This window comes from Alosa pseudoharengus, unplaced genomic scaffold, assembly GCF_046254945.1.
Source record: "Alosa pseudoharengus isolate Yale_2024_CS ecotype anadromous, Long Island Sound unplaced genomic scaffold, YU_APseudo_1.1 YU_APseudo_1.1_scf_8, whole genome shotgun sequence".
Taxonomy (NCBI): Eukaryota; Metazoa; Chordata; class Actinopteri; order Clupeiformes; family Clupeidae; genus Alosa; species Alosa pseudoharengus.
The window spans coordinates 18,513,667-18,530,103 of record NW_027468870.1 but is presented as its reverse complement, the minus strand read 5'-3'; the positions used below and the strand labels follow the sequence as shown (position 1 = coordinate 18,530,103).

Sequence of the window (16,437 nt, the reverse complement as noted above, 5' to 3'; positions counted from 1 at the left end):
TCAAATACCCCAAAATGCTGACATCCCTATTCCAAAAAAGACTAAAATAACACCAAGTATGGCATTTGATAAAATCCAATATGTTAAAGGCACAAATACCAAAAGGTTTTTTAAAAGATGATGTCATATCTGCATTCATATGCGGTGTTTTTGTTCTAAAACACTTCACGTTTTTGCCCTTTCTACCTTCTTTAACCCTACAAAACGTTCTTGAACTAAATGTTTCTTTTCTAAAGTTCCACATATCTCTCTCTCTCACACACACACACACAATGTAAATGGAAGCCTGTCTGTCAGCCCTGATGGGCTGCACAGCCCAGCTCTTTTGTCCTGGTCTGCTGGACAGCTGTGTTGAGGTATGGAGCCCCCAGTTGTGACATTGCATTGGAGCGTGGCACCCTTTCTAGAAGCACAGGCCGCCCACTCCTTCCCATACATCACTCAGTTTGCTGCTGTAGACAACACCCCCCACCCCCCTCCCACACACAAACACACACAGGCACATTCACACACATGCACATACAGACACTTGTGCATACACAGAGCTGAGAATGGGACTGTCTATGCATGGTACTGCTGTCATATTTGAACTTCCTGCTTAAGCAAATGATGGAAAGAAGGTCTATGACAATAGACAGTATTGACATAAATTGAGACAATACTCAATAGAACCCATGGTTAGGTATTTAATAGAATATTCTTCTGGGTTTATAGGCCTACGCTAAATATGAACAAGGTCCCAGGTAGGCTATGAATGTTAACAGTTTTTTTTTTTGGTAATTTTTTTATATTTAGTCAATGCTCTTTAAAATTATAAATGGTTGGCGTCCATTAAATAATTAGGCTACATCTCAGATTATAATGATTAGAATAATTTTGTTACATCTGAAATTTGGAGTTTATCCTGATTTTGATAATCTTAAAAAAAGACCTTCAGCAGTGCAAAATCTTCTCAGTTTTGAGTTAGCTGGGGGTTTGTTTCCAAGGTAACAACCTGTGGAGGCCTAGGCTTGTTGCTAAGAGAGTTGATACTTTCAGCGAAAAAATCTGACCCCCTCCTCCCCACATAGACACCCCCCTGCAGAAGGGGGGTGGGGGCTGAAGAAAAAAACCTGGATAATGTTAGGTAGTCACACATTAGATAGTCACTCATGGTTAATGCTTAAACAACATAATTTGAAATAATAGCCTATAACAAACAGCTATGTGACTTTTAATCTGCAATAATAGGCTTTGCATGACTATTTCACAATTAGGCTTAAAAGCCATGTTTAACCTAATTGTAGTGAGTTATTTTTTATCAAGTCTATTTTCTCTCATTACTAGAGAAAATGACTATATGCCAATAATGTGCCTTGATGATCAAATAACCACATATCAACTCTATAACTTTAATTATGGGCTAACCCACAGCTTTATTAAGACAGTAGTTTCTTGCAGTAGGGCTATAATTAACGGATTAGCTCTGTAGGCTATATTTATGGTCATATAGCCTACCTTATATGAATGCTTGTGTTTATAACTCCCTCCCCCTTTCAAAGCTTCTTACTTTCTTCCCATCCCCTCCCCTCCTCTTGCCCCTCGATTAGCCGGTCCTCACTGGACAATTTCCATGAGAATAGCGGGGGGCAGAGAAAGGGTTAAGCCGAAGAGAGTGGGGAGACGAAGCACTCTATGCAACGCTAATTTTCTGCCCAGCGGGACTCCGAAAGAAAGGAGAACAAAGGCGACCATAAGAGGCGCTGAGAACTACGCGGTTTTACTATGTGCACCTGCGTGCTCAAAAGCGCAGGACAATGCGTCTTCGAAACGGCCAATTACTATCTGGACAGGCACTCGCTCTCTCTTCAAGGGAAAAAAACTGGGTAGGCCTAGACAAAACAGAGAAGTATACGACTTCTGTGTTTTGATCTTCCTAACTTTCTATCAGCTTTTAATCGGACTTTCTCGCGAGGTGAGGAGAAGGGGTCGCATGTCCAAGCCACAATCGCAAATCTTCTTCAGCCTACGTCTCCCTCGCTAAAGCAGCGGAAAAGTAGAGTGAGGGAAACGGACTATTCTTATTTAAAGACCAATTACAGTCAATATTGAATACGACTATTCGTAAAGATTGACAGACAGGAGAGGGAGAGACAAGCTGAGCGCAAATAGACCCACTAATTCTGTTCACGTTATTGAAAATGTAAACATAGCCTATCATCATGATCCATTAGGCATAGAGGTTGTTTCCAGATTGTTTATCTACTTTTAACAGAGTTATTCTGTCTTTTAGGCTCTTATAGCTTTATCTCCACACTACCACATTTAATTAACATCCTTTGTGGTAGGAAGTTACAGTGTTATCATTTATTTGTAAGATAATTTAAAAAAAAACTTTGTGCACAAGTATTACAAAAATAATAAAATTCTTTATTACTTTGTTGTTTTCCCCATTTAACACTTTCAAGTTACACAATGCAATAGGTACCCTTAGTATAAGGGTGAGTAAAACAAAATTATACACAGTACAATCTCATTCACACGGGGTTTTCACCAACACATTTGAACACGCTATGAAAAACATATTTACATAATTGAGAAGCTTGCACTATATTGCCAACATCTTGCAAATTTCATATTACACTGGATTTAAATTTTTATGTACAGCAGTTTGTAGACCCTAACATGGGAAGACACTGATAGGATTCAACATTCTCAATCTCGTTGAATTGCCACCTATAATAACAGTTTACATATCAACAATCATGCCCTCTGATGAACATTCTTGAAGTTCCTCTTTCAAAGTTCCTCACTATTGAGGAGGACAGGGAGTTCCTGACTATCTCTTTATCTTAGATAGAAAAAGATAAGGAACTCTGCTCAGTCACAATTCACATTACTCAAAACATTGATTAAAAAAAAACTATTTGGGAATGTGATGGTGAGTGAACACAGATTCTTTTCGGCAACTAAGAATGTCAACTTTCTTAGCTTTGCCATCCAATATAACGTTATCAGGACAAGTCACCTGTCAGGACTAACGGTAACACTGTCACAATGACATAAAACTATCATACACACTTGGATTTAAAATCCACAGCATTTGGCCAAACAAAGCATCATAGCCTTGCAGCAAACATGTCTCTTTTGTCTTATAGTGACAACAAAGGCGGGCACCCCAAAGCAGCCTGAGGCCAGAAACCAACCGCCGGTTTCCCCAGACCACAAGCGGGAGAGCGATGCACCTCGTCCGAAACCACATGACAAGTCACACAGTCACATGACCGGTCTGTGCTGGAGGCCTCTCGTTATCGGGAGAGGATACCTGCGCTGCGCTGGTCAGATGTGAGTGAGGGGTGGCGTTCCCCCCACGTAGTGTTGCTGGAGGTTGGGGTAGCCCCTCTGGACGGCCGTGTCGCTGGTGTCCCCGTTTGGGATATACATGCTGATCATGTCCCTCAAGTCGCCCTGAAGGGGCCCCCGCTGGTGGTTTGGGGCGCCAGTTGGGGAATGTGACATGGGTTCAGGCTTCACCATAGACATCACTGGGCTGGGCTGCTGGGGACTGCTGCCATAGGACATGGAGCTGAGGGAGAAAAGGGAGGGAGAACAGTTATTCACATGCTCACACAAGTTCATACACTAGCTCAGGAATCTTACATTTAAGAAAGTTGGATTAGTTGGGGCTTTGTGGTGAGACCATATGCATGTCTGGATGCAATGAATTTAAATACGTCTTACTATGCTTACGTTTTAAATTTTGCCCAGTGTGTTATCTAACCTCAACCGTACACTGAAATATATACTGCAAGCTATGATGTAATTTTCCCACTTGACTGTTCAGGGGAAATCAACTTGGTAATGAAGTTGATCAACAGCCTTATATCATCAGAGATAATTGTTGCATCAAAGTAAACTCAATTTACTTGTAATGTAAACACTCACAACCAGGACAACTGTTGTATCATTAACACAAAGAACAGGAACAGCAGCATAGTTACAATGTCAATATTATTCCTTTAGATGTCTATTATGGAACTATGGTGAATGATTCTGTCATATAATAGTGCCTAATCTTTTTAAATCATATTTGATCCTAACAAATTTTTAAATCCCATTAGATCCTAATGATCTCCTGGAGAGGGTAAGGCAAGAAGGTTTGATGGAAAATTACCTGTAGGAGTTGGCACCGTTCATGTATGTCTGAGCAGTGGTCATTGCTGACGGATACTGCAGGGCTGAGAGGTCATAGCGATACGGCTGCTGGCCATACCCAAGTGCGTCACTCTGCATGCCCGCATACCCTCCTGTGTGCCCCCAGCCATAGCTGTCCATCCTTGGACTTCCCCCGGGTCCCTGGACAGCCGCTGCAGCTAACAGGTTGCCGGCCGACAGCGGGTACTTGGCGGCCGGGTTGTCCTTCTTGAGCACGGCCTTGGTCTTGCGGCGGGGTTTGTACTTGTAGTCGGGGTACTCCTTCATGTGGAGTGCACGCAGCCGCTTGGCCTCGTCGATGAACGGCCGCTTCTCGGCGTCGGTCAGCAGCTTCCACTCGGCACCCAGGCGCTTGCTGATCTCCGAGTTGTGCATCTTAGGGTTCTCCTGGGCCATTTTACGCCGCTGGCCCCGGGACCAGACCATGAAGGCGTTCATGGGCCGCTTGATCTTGTCCATGGGGTCCACATTGGCCTGGTTGGCCGCTCCTTGTTTGTTCCCCCCGTTGCTGACCCCATGCATGGGCCCGTTCACAGGTGGCATACCTGGGCCAGTCTGGTGGGACTGCACAGAGGACTTCAGGTCATGCTCCATCATGCTGTACATGGCTACACCTCAAAGAGAAGGCAATGTCACTCCAAAAAAATGTGTTAAAAAGTGTTTAAACTACAAGCACGGCAGACCTATGTACCTCTAGACCTGTGCACTGACTACCCAGAAGAAACTTTTTATCATCTACCACACATCCTGTGTCTAGGGATGAGTTGAAGTTAATCCTCAGATCCTGTTTGCTCTAAATTAACGCAATGCCTCAGTAGCTCTCAGACTGTCGCTGCCAACTTCTTGCTCAAAAGGTGCTCGGATTCTAGTGTGTCATCACAGTCCCGTCCGCTCCTAACTGCCTCCTTGCCAGCAAGGTCATTTGCATGACTAAAGAAGGGGTGCGGTGAATTAGAAAGCCCTTCAGCGAATCGGAGGGACCAGTGTAGGGGGGGGGGGGGGGAGTAGAGGGGTGGGGGGTTAGAAAGTTTCCGTCCCTTGTAAATAAGCAAGTATTTAGGTCAAAAATACAATTAACAAAACTGACACTATAAAATTGTTAACTCTTCATATTACCTAAACATATTTAATACCAAAACACAGATTTTACAGCAAAACCAAGGCCTACGAAGTTTCGCAAAATAAAAAATATCCTTAGGTCCAACATAAAGATCTTACATAAAGATGTCCTTTGGAACAAGAGGCATTCTAACCAATATAGTTCAAAATTAATCAACAAGTTGCAAACTGAATTGTAGTATGCACAGGAATGTGATATAAAAACACATATGTACTTAAACATTGGCTAAACAAATCAAAGTACATAAAAATAATAGGTTTTAATGTTAGTCAAGAATAACTTTTTATTTTATGGTAGATACATCTTTCTCTAATGATAACCATGCCACCAAGCCACCATGACAAACAAGTCATGTTAATACCTCAGATTTTTTTTGGTATTCACAGGTCAAATCACAGTTATGGAAGTATGTTGTTTGTTATGCTTATTAGCTTTTATTTGTGCTATTGGAACAATCTGGTCCACCACACTGCAACATTGTCCACTTTTGTCCATATATATATGACTTGACAGAGTAGGGGTGACGGTAGGTTAAAGAAGAAAAACACATAAGCTGCAAATACTCAGCACGTTGTGAGAGTGGCATGCTTTCCCTCCCCCTGTGTCCTGCTACTGTAATGAGCGCAGGTGTGAACCGCCCCTCCTTAGCGCCCAGTCGAGTGAGACCCATTAGTATCTATGGTCGTCACTTCACACGTTCATTGTGGTAAAGGTGTCTGCATGCACAGCAGAGACAACGGCCGCCCATCCGTGAGCCTGGCCCTCCCGGGGAGCCGGGCCAGCATCTGCATATTTTAAAGCGTCTCTTTTACACAATACTTTTCGCAGCGCGCCCATATTAAACTATACTGTCTGAATGAGTCTTAAGTACACCTCGGCTCATTAGAAGTGAGGCTGTCAGGGTGAAAGACTAAGGCATATTTAGAGTCTTTAAATAGCATGACATGGTGAAACATTAAATAAGTCCTTCACTAACACTGGGGCTATAGTCTCTGAGGATTAGGCTTGGTTTGAACTAAATAGCACCCAAAATAAGGGTCTGCAGTTGGTCTTTAAGAAAGTTGTTAGGGGTGACATTTTCCAGGATGGTGTTTTGAGTAGGCTAAAGACATCCTTCTGAATTCAGCCACACAAATGAAATATCACTCAAAATTATTAAATCAAACAAGGCTAAATGGAATAGAGGATCGTGGGGATGTCATACCCCCCCCCCCCCCTTTTTCCACTTACATGATAACAATCATATCAAGGGGGGGTAAGTTTAAATATGCCCAAATCTAGAAATATTTTGATACTACAATGTGCAAGACAAATGGATGGAAATAAAATGATATGTCTATATCACAAAGGCCGTATTACAAAAGAGTGGATGAAGCCTTCAGCTCAAGTCTACAAGATCCATCTAAAGGTCATGCATTAATTGTAAGAATAACATTACAATTCGACTGTACTGTGTCAATATTGGCTCATTCCACCGTGTGACTCATTGTTCCTCACTTATTATGCAATTAACCTTAGTTCGTATAGGACCTGAATATGGAGTGTGCCATTGCTATTGTGCATGGGTCATTCTCATGTATGGGATCAGTCTCATTATGAGCAAAAGCAAAGGAATAAAGAGAGGAAACACATTGATGTCTCCTGGCGTTGTGTCGACAATCAAATCAAAATTTAAGTGGGGCCGCTGGGGGAAAAGGAGAAAGAGGAGTGAGTATGAAAGAGCCAAACATCATACCCATAAGAGACAAGCGGATTGAGAATGACAGATTGGATGGTGGGGAATAAAAGAAAAGGAAAATGAAGTGAGGAGGTTGGAGGAATATAAAGCACGATGAACAGAGGGAGGGGAAGAGATGGAGGAGAGTTGGGGGACAGCGAAAAACACAGGGAGAATGAGCGAGCAAGCGAGAGAGAAACAGAGAGAGAGGTGGGGGGTTGTTGGTTGGAGGAGAAAGTTCTTAAGCTTTTCAATGACAAGTAGATTGAAAGCCCCTCTATTCAGTCCCACTCTGGCCGCTCTTCTCATGTAAATGGGTCCTGGGCTCTCCCAGCCATCCATCACTGGCCGCAGCGTTGCAGGCAGGCCCTTTACGATCACCCCCCCAACCCCCCAGTAGCACAATCACCCTGCCCCGCAAAAACTGAACTGCTGCAGAAGAGCTGGGGGGCAGGGGGCTATGGGGCTAAAGGGGGGGGGGGGGTTGGAGCGGCTCGGCTGAGGAAGCGAGCAAAGTTTGGGGCCACCTACATGGTGCGAGAAAAACCGGGCATTGAGAACACGCCACAAATGTGAAAGGAGAATCGGTTCCAGCCAGATTAGAACGGTTGATTTCTGTAGCGAGGCCAAAGGATGGAGAGAGAACAGGGAATGACAGGCAGGATGCTTACTGGAAATGAGTCCCAGTCCCAAAATGTGACCACACATATAAAACTTCACCTGTGTTTGATTATACAAAGAGGATAACAAAATTCTCTGCAAGATGGCAAGAAGATAGACACTTCCCTACTTGCATTCAGGTCTAAAATGTAGCACTTAAAGTAACAATTATGTCATCTTTACTGAAGCCTATCTTTTACACAAATAGTTCAACTCAAAAGTTCTGTCAAACTTACTTTGGTACACAAAGACTTACAATACATCGCTGCCTTGTTTGTGGCAGTTAAACGATGTTCAATGTTGTTTTGTTTCAGGGTGTCGTCACCGCTTTTTTGGCACTAGTTTTGAACCATTGGTGAGGGTTATAGTTTACCTTCAAGCATGTTTTTCAGTGTGTACTTAACTGTGCACATGCTTGTTTTTTATTTTTTCAATTGGGTCATTCCGTGTCAAATCAGACCAAATCCAGGAAAATGGTTGCTACACCATCTCAGATTTTGCTCAAAGTTTGTCTACCTATAAGATAAGACCTGTAAGATATTTTTGATAAATTCCAATGCTTTCATACATTTTTTCACCCTTGATTTTGTATCATTTTTACACCATCAGAAAGACCTTATTTTGAAGGCCATGTTTGAGCATTCATATCTTGAAAATTATTATTCCCAGCCTGCCTAAACGTTGTAGGGTGGAAGACAGACATGTTCTCAGTATGATTGGACTGTTAAGAGTTTGCACTGCATGGTCATTAGTTTTATATAAGGCCCTAGATGTGGAGCAAAATGCAAAACTGGTGACATTGAGGGTCTTCTAAACTCATTTTTTTGTATCCACATGACACTAATAATTATTTTGTGTGCAAATACAATACTTTATTAATGTTGAGCCAGTATTTTAGGTCTCTGCAACAAATTAACATGAAGATATTAAGGATGAAACATGGTGATAACATTTTTTGGTAATTTTCATAGGACTAAAATGGTGTGTGGGGTAGTTAACATGGGAATAGCTCAGTTTATAGTAATTTTGAAAGTGCCAATGATGTACCATGTTTCATTCATACATAAATACAATTACTTGGTTACATTGTATACCTTTTTATTCTTGTCCCTGAGGCAGAACAATGATTTTGACTCTTTATTTATCTATAGTACAACATAGGCACTAGGCAACATAGGCACATAATGCCCATACACTGAACTACTTTCACACAGATTTTCAAGTGCCTAGTAGATACCCCACGTACCATTTTCATCCTGTGAAAATGACATAAAAACACAAACTCCCTTTGTTTAATCCTTAAAATCTTCAAGTCTACTACCCATAAAGTCACTCTTTTTGCACTTTTGTCCAATCTAGGGTCTTCTAGAAAATCAATGAGAATGCCATACAAAATTGGGCTGCCTATGAATAATACTTGTCATGATATTAATGCCCAAACATTGCTTCCCAGATAATGTGATTTTCAAGCTGTAAAACTGATGTAATTTTAAGGGCTGAAAATAACATGAAGACAGATTTGAACAGAGATATTTTACAGGCCTTCTACTGCCATTCTTGAGATTTGAACAAAATGAGACGCTGCTGCAACAACCTTGTCTGATTTGACACTGAATGACCCAATTGTCTTTTTTTCCAGATTAAAAACAAATACTACTTAAAATTCACTTGTACACTTGTTGAGCTTGTTTATTGTCATGCAGTATCCATTTAAAGATGAACTATTCAGTTCAGCAAATGAGACACTGCTGATGGTTATAACTTTTATCTTGTAACACTTGTAGATCTCAGAGATCCAGCACATCTATACATTCAATTCAATACACATCTATACATTCAATTGTGTCTTTGATCACTGTTCATCTCTTGTTTATTGCCACAAGTATATTCCTTTAACTGTTAAACATTCAACACATTAAGGTATCAAATTAATTTAGTTAAGGACAGCAGAGCTCAAGAGGCAGGAGGTCAAGCCAAATCCCCTTTGTTGCATATAAGCAACCCACTGCCCAAAAGTTATAGTGAAACATTCAGTCAGACAGAGCTGGTAGTCCACCTTGTGGCCAGATATAGAAATTCTACACAGCCTTGTTTAACACAGTAGGCGTGCCACAGTAAGCTCAAGAAATAAATGCATGAGGTACACTTGGGATGAATGTGTATTTGAATGGTTCTGTTGAAAGTGGATGGCAAGGGCACTGCTGTTTAGCTTATTAAACAGATAGGACAAAGTACAAAGTAGGTCACAGGTCAGCTTGACCCTGTAATCCTGGCACCAAAACAGTGATTCTACAGAGGCTGATTTTATGTATACTGTCTTTTTTTACAGGCTAAACAGACTATGCGCTTCATATTGAAATATGCATGATGACTGTCAGTGCTATATACGTTTGGAAACAAATTATTACCTTATTTACTATTCAGTCTAACAAAAGTAGAGGTACAACAAAGAGAATCACACACAAAAACAGAGAGAGAGAGGTTTTCCACCATTACTTTGTGGGCTGTGTTGCAGTTGTGGAAAGGGATATGGGACCCTGCCACATTGGAGAGCAGCCCCATCTCATCTACCAGACAACTACATTCACCCTGAGCACAGAAGGCAACTCAGTGATTCTGGTGTGAGTGGGAGGAAAAGTAACCATCGCCGCTCGTTTCTCTTTTTATTTTGCCTGAAATGTCTTATCCGTAAAGTAGCACTATTCCCACGTACTCTTGACTCATTTGGAAAAGAAAAAACTCTCAGGTTTTCTGCACAGTCAGAGTCACTGACACTGAAAAATCGAGGCTAGAATGCTTTTTTGTTTCAGATATCTGGCACCAATATCTCCAAAGGATATTAGCCTTTTACTCTAGGTCAGCTTTACAAACACACAAACCACCACCAGAATGTGTATCCAGGCTGGATAATGTCATAATAAAAGAACACAGGGATCCGTAACCTTTGCCCTGTTAGTCTCCATAGAGACATTTCCAAAGAGACATCTGTGTTCACACACATGATTTTATAAGCGTACAGCAGGTCTATCTACTACACATTGTCTTGAGCAGAGGAGGTATACTGAAATATCTAAATAGCAGGTTTATCTATTTATATTCTTAATATAAGAATAAAACACTTTATGCCCACAGTGTACATATCTGTTGGTCTTTTTAGTTTTTTGGTGAACTTCAGAAAAACATTATTGCTTTGGTATATGCTTACTCAAATTACAAAATATACAGTTATGGCCATTTCAAGATATAGGTTATAATTTTCGGTAATAATCAGAAAACAAAGTACCGGTAAGCTGTTTAACTTAAAAGTCTGTTGGGCCCTCTTTGCCTTGCAGTAAAGGACAGGCTGACATTGCATCCTTGTTGCCACTCACAAAGACCAAGTTTAATCATTTAACAAGTTGTCAAGTTATCAACATTAATGAGCTGATTTTAAGTTTACCAGTACAAAAAAGGTCATCAGAACAGAGATCAAATATTCACACATTAATAATCAAGATTGTATAAACAAAACTAAACTGGTACTGCATAACATTTGTTGTCTTTATATAAAAAATAAAGCACATATTATTACCAAAGAAATTTGTATTAGAAAATTTTTAGCAACGCTTTCACCAGTGCACAACAAATATAGGATTTCTTCCACATTAACATTCATTCATTTGGCAGACACTTTTATCCTTACAGCAATAGGATAACATAAGCTACAGTGTAGAGGAGACCGTAGCTAGGAATTACCACTGTATCTGTCAATACTAGTACTGAGAATAGGAGTGCCTACATTATAAGTACTAGTCAAAGTGTGGTAGGTGGAGAAAATGGTAGAAGGAGATAGAGGAGAGAGAGGGAGGTGGAGAGGAGGGAGGTAGAGGAGGGAAGAGAGGGCAGAGCATGGCAAGTGCGCATAAGGTGTGTCAGGTTGTCAGAAGCGCTAAGCGAGGTATCCTTGGAAGAGTTGCGTCTTTCAAGAGCCAGAGAGGGACACCCCTGCTCTGGCGCCACTTCTGTGTGGCTTCACCCAAAGACACTGCATCGCTGTCCACTGTCCCTCGTATACTCGAAAAACATGAAATCCTTTCAAGTGAAGAGAAAACAATGACCAACAATGATTAAATGCAACCATCATTTTTAACAAACATCTGGAGGAAAAGGTCTCAGTATTACCTGTAAACGAATATACCATGATCCATGAATATGCACTTTACGTATACTTACGAGTAGAAAACAAGCCCCAAGCAACACAGCCTTCACTTTTACGTCGAGGTCGAGGGGAAATGTGATTCCGAAGTTGTCTGCATCAGTGAACGCCTCCTTCACCAGTCCACTCCATTGTTTACTAATCTTCCCAATGGCTTGGTCATCCTTACCTTTTAGCTATGAGGAAGAAGACCAACCAGAGACAAGCACATGTCCACTTTGAGGAACCTTCTTGTAAAACAACATATAATCTGATACAAAGGATAGTGCATAACAAAAAACTCATTGTATTATCTTCAGAAAACATTTATGGGTCATTCCGTGTCAAATCAGACAAAATCCAGGATAATGGTCGCTGCACTATCTCAGATTTTGCTCATAAGTTTGTCTACCTAATATTTAGGTCCCAAAACTAAGACCTGTAAAATATTTATGTTAAATTTCAATGTTTATGCATTAATATCTTTAAAATTATTAATCCTAGCCTGCCTAAACTTTGTAGGGTGAAAGACAGACTGTTTTCAGTATGCCTTGACTGCTAAAAGTTTGTACTGCATGCCCATTAGTTTTATATAAGGCCCTAGCTATGGAACAAAATGCAATACTGGTGATATTGAAGGTCATTTTTTTGACACCAATCATTACTTTGTCAGCAAATACAATACTTTATTCATGTTGAGCCAATATTTGAAGTCTGTGCAACAAATGCACATGAAAATATTAAGGATAAAACAAGATGTGATTGCATTTTTTTTGGTAATGTTCATAGGACTTAAATGGTAGTAGGAACTCGAAAATCAACGTGGGAACAGTTCAGTTTATAGTCGTTTCATGTAAGTGGCAATGATGTACCATGCTTCATTCATACATGAATATACTTACTTGGTTACATTGTATACCTAGGCGTTTTTCATTCTTGACCCTGAAGCAAAACAATGATTCTGACTTGCCTATGAATAATACTTTTCATTATATTGATGTCCAAACATTACTTCCCAGATAATGTGGGGCTGATAATTTTCAGGCTGTAAAACAGGTAATTTCAAGGGCTGAAAATAATAAGAGGACATACGATTTGAACAGAAATATTTTACAGACCTTGGTTTTGGGACCCATTCTTGATATAGACAACAAAATCTGAGACAGTGCAGTAACAACCTTATCTGATTTGACAAAGGATGACCCTTATGAGTTTAATACGAAAAATGTATACTCTAGTATCATTTTTTTACTCAAACGTACCACAAAGTCTACATCCCCACAGCAGCTAATGGCACAGCATGGTCCCTCTATTTTCATCAGGTTTTCCTTCGAAGGCCCCAGGACTGACAGTTTGGGTAAGAACATGTGCCAATCCTGGACCACATAGCCAATTGTAGTTCCTGGTGGTGACTGGACCTCTATCTTGGTGTGTAGAGAAAATGATAGTATATTTACGTACTCTCTATGAAATAGTGTTCAAGCGTATTGCTAACAAATGAGGGGAATGACTTTACATTACATTAAATTACATTACAGTATGATTTTAACAAAATGCTTAACTGGGTGTGACATGTGTCACGTGTCTAAACAGTATCTGTACTAGGGATGGGAATTGATAGGATTATATCCATATTGATGCCATTGTCGATTCTGCTTATCGGTCCGATTCTTATCAATTATCTTTTCCTGTGTGGAAAAGGTAGTCCTTTCCAGCATCTACACAGTTGTTATTATCTCTTAGTCTGAATATAGTGTAAAATGTATGCCAAATAACATCTGAACATTTAAGAAATAATATGTAATGATCCCTTTTTAAAAGCATATAATGTGGAAAAGAATTACAAAACTGATTGGTAACAATTTGTCTTTAAAAAATATTCTTATAAAATAAACCTGTATGCCTTGCAGCCTATATTTGTTTAGTCCTCAGCTTGTTCAATTTTGCAAATGCAAACTGTTTGGTGTTGTGTTCAAGCCTACTGTTAAGCAAATATATAACCTAACTGTAACACCTTTGTTTAGGCACAGAAAACCTGCTTCAGAAAAAGCACACTAATAATGTAGGCGCGTGATTCCGATGGATTTGAAAATCTGGAGTCATTTCTACTTGATACTTGATTCTCGATTCCCAACCCCTAATCTATGACGTTAATAAATAAATAAATGAGTGTATCTTGGTGTACCTCTTGAAGACAGCAGGGGCAGCAGCAGGACGCACACCGGTAAGGTCTGATCAAATGGATGACTTCCCGGTCATTGTGATCTTTGATCAGAAGGTCAAAGGGCCTCATCGGGCCACAACAGTTCCTGTTGCAGCAGTTTGTGTCCTCCTTGGCACTGAAGATCTTTTGGCCCATGCTGTTCTTGATCTCATACTTGTTTTTGGTCTCACAACCAAGAAAAGCTGGAGAAACAAAGATTACATTTGACGATGAAAATAAAGCGTAAAACAGTAAACACAGAAACAGACAGGACAGCCAATAAAATGTGGTTATAAATTAGGATTGCGGGTCAGCCTATGGCACGTGATGTGTCTGTCTTAAGCCTACTGTGCACTGCTCTTGTATCATGTATTATTAGGCTTGATTGTTGTTGATCAGCCGTTGTGGATGGTCCCAAACCAATAGCAAGAGGTATTTATATTTTCTTCTGTCTAACCATAAACGGAAAGGCCAGAGTAAAGTACACACCCTCCAAGAGCTCCACTTTCTGGTGAACCAAGAGCTGGTCAATCTGTAACACAAAAGGCTGTTAAGACTGTGTACATATGTCATATATTATGGGTGTGTATGATTGGTCCTGCCCTGAATGCTACCTGATATCTGTAAACAACAATGTTAACACCATGTTCTGGCATAACGAAAGAAGATGAGCATAAATGACCATACTCACTTGAGTAAGATATTCTAAACCTGGTGGTACTCCTACTGGGTGAAAAGCCATCATGTAGCCTACAAAAACAGATGTTGATGGTGAAATTACATTAATCAATGTAGCCACGACCATGGAGGGAAATGGTGGCAGTAGCCATATCTTACAGATAAGCATATGACATGATCATAAGCTTTAAGGCTCTCCAATGGAAACATATTTGGAGGGATGACGTGAGCAGGTGCAATTTGCTTTACAGCTCCCCATTTCACACACAAGGAGTCAATCATTAATCTGATAAACAAATTAGGCTGGTGTGAATAAAGTTTACAAATATACTTATAAACAATTCCTGAGGTTAGTTTTACAATTTTAAGAGATTATCTGAAGGTAAACTTAAGGTTGGCATAAGGGTATCATGTTTACGTAATGTAAACAAAAGATCCATCGGACATTGACACTCATCAGAACTAAAGTGCCGCAAAAAAAAAGATGTAAGCCTACACAGTATTCATACTCTGCCTTCAAGTTGTCTCTGTAGTTATGTCAATGTTTGTGATCGTCCTTAAAGGAGTCATAGTAATAGACCTATACTCACCCGATCTGGTAAACGGTGATCTCTTTGTACTGGCAACCCACACTGGGAGTTAATGAAGCATTTGCTTGACGCTATTTGACTAAAGCAGAGGACAGCATATGGCTCATATACCTGTAGTTAACTGCAATGCGCATGCTCCTGTGGTTGAAGAGGTGTGTGCTTAAGTAAAGAAACCTACCTTTCCATTATCTGAAGTGGGTTTTCCACTGAGATATGAGCGCAAGGGCATCATTCCTAAAGACAAGAATATTCAACTACAGAAGTATTAAGAGAGTGATCACTACACCATATACTAATGAGCCATCACTGAACATTGGTTGGCAGAATTCAGGCAATAGTGGAAAAGTTAGGTTTTCAGATATTTATTATAAGAGGACCATACGAGATATTTCAGTCTAACAAGGAACTATGAACAAACAAATGTAACTTAAAAGTATGATTTGAGAAGTCATATGCAAAAATAACCACATAATATGGACTCTCACAAATTGCTGCAAGCAGGATATGTGATGCAAACATATCTGTCGCAAAGTAGTAACTTAAGCATTACTTACTGTCCTTAGAGGAAAGCAATGACTTTAGAGTGTAGAAATATATTAAATGTCCAAAACTGAGACTAAGGAAAAGCTATTTCCCTCAGGCCATTAGACTCTTCAACATGGACATGCCAACTCTTATGAATACCATGGACTCCATCCCATTTTAATAACATTATTATAATTTATTTATTTATTTATTATCATTATTATTCATGGTACTTTACTTTAATTCCATGAATAGAACTTTAATAGTTCCATGAATAGAAATAATAGAACTTTATTCTATTATTTTTAATAATTTATTATTACCTTCTGCTTTTAATCTTATCTGTTTACTTCATTATTTCTACTTTACGGTCATGAAGCTAACCAGACTTACTTTTCACTGCTTGTTATATACTAATATAAATATGTGATGAATAAATCTCTTTGAAACTCTGAGATGTAATCAGATGTTTCTTTACATTTTTCAGATATTTCTCTGAAACATTCTGATGAATATGTTGGATGACCACTAGAGGTCTCTCAAAGCACTCTGACTAACCAGCAGCAACAAAGGCTG

General features: G+C 39.9%; 2 protein-coding genes across 2 annotated transcripts; both read right to left on the bottom strand.

Moving 5' to 3' along the window:
* Positions 1 to 2,429: 2,429 nt before the first annotated feature.
* Positions 2,430 to 5,052, bottom strand: LOC143111352 (transcription factor Sox-19a-like). Its single transcript, XM_076273574.1, has 2 exons — positions 4,154 to 5,052; positions 2,430 to 3,565 (listed from the first exon to the last, which is right to left on the bottom strand). The coding sequence occupies exons 1-2, from the start codon at positions 4,798 to 4,800 to the stop codon at positions 3,319 to 3,321; spliced, it is 894 nt and encodes a 297-aa protein (XP_076129689.1). The 5' UTR covers positions 4,801 to 5,052; the 3' UTR covers positions 2,430 to 3,318.
* A 6,046-nt stretch (positions 5,053 to 11,098) lies between these two features.
* Positions 11,099 to 14,811, bottom strand: plscr3a (phospholipid scramblase 3a). Its single transcript, XM_076274039.1, has 6 exons — positions 14,760 to 14,811; positions 14,558 to 14,600; positions 14,051 to 14,271; positions 13,128 to 13,289; positions 11,904 to 12,062; positions 11,099 to 11,762 (listed from the first exon to the last, which is right to left on the bottom strand). Exons 1-6 carry the CDS (start codon positions 14,808 to 14,810, stop codon positions 11,703 to 11,705), a joined length of 696 nt encoding a protein of 231 aa, XP_076130154.1. The 5' UTR covers position 14,811; the 3' UTR covers positions 11,099 to 11,702.
* Positions 14,812 to 16,437: the final 1,626 nt, after the last annotated feature.

Excerpts from the sequence above, each read along its gene's own strand:
- LOC143111352 (XM_076273574.1), bottom strand. The coding sequence starts at position 4,800 with ATGTACAGCATGATGGAGCATGACCTGAAGTCCTCTGTGCAGTCCCAC. Across the intron at positions 3,566-4,153 it reads AACGGTGCCAACTCCTACAG|CTCCATGTCCTATGGCAGCA; the intron begins GTAATTTTCCAT and ends TTTCTCCCTCAG.
- plscr3a (XM_076274039.1), bottom strand. The coding sequence starts at position 14,810 with ATGGCTTTTCACCCAGTAGGAGTACCACCAGGTTTAGAATATCTTACT. Across the intron at positions 14,601-14,759 it reads GTTTAGAATATCTTACTCAA|ATTGACCAGCTCTTGGTTCA; the intron begins GTGAGTATGGTC and ends TTTGTGTTACAG. Across the intron at positions 14,272-14,557 it reads GAAAGTGGAGCTCTTGGAGG|CTTTTCTTGGTTGTGAGACC; the intron begins GTGTGTACTTTA and ends TTGTTTCTCCAG.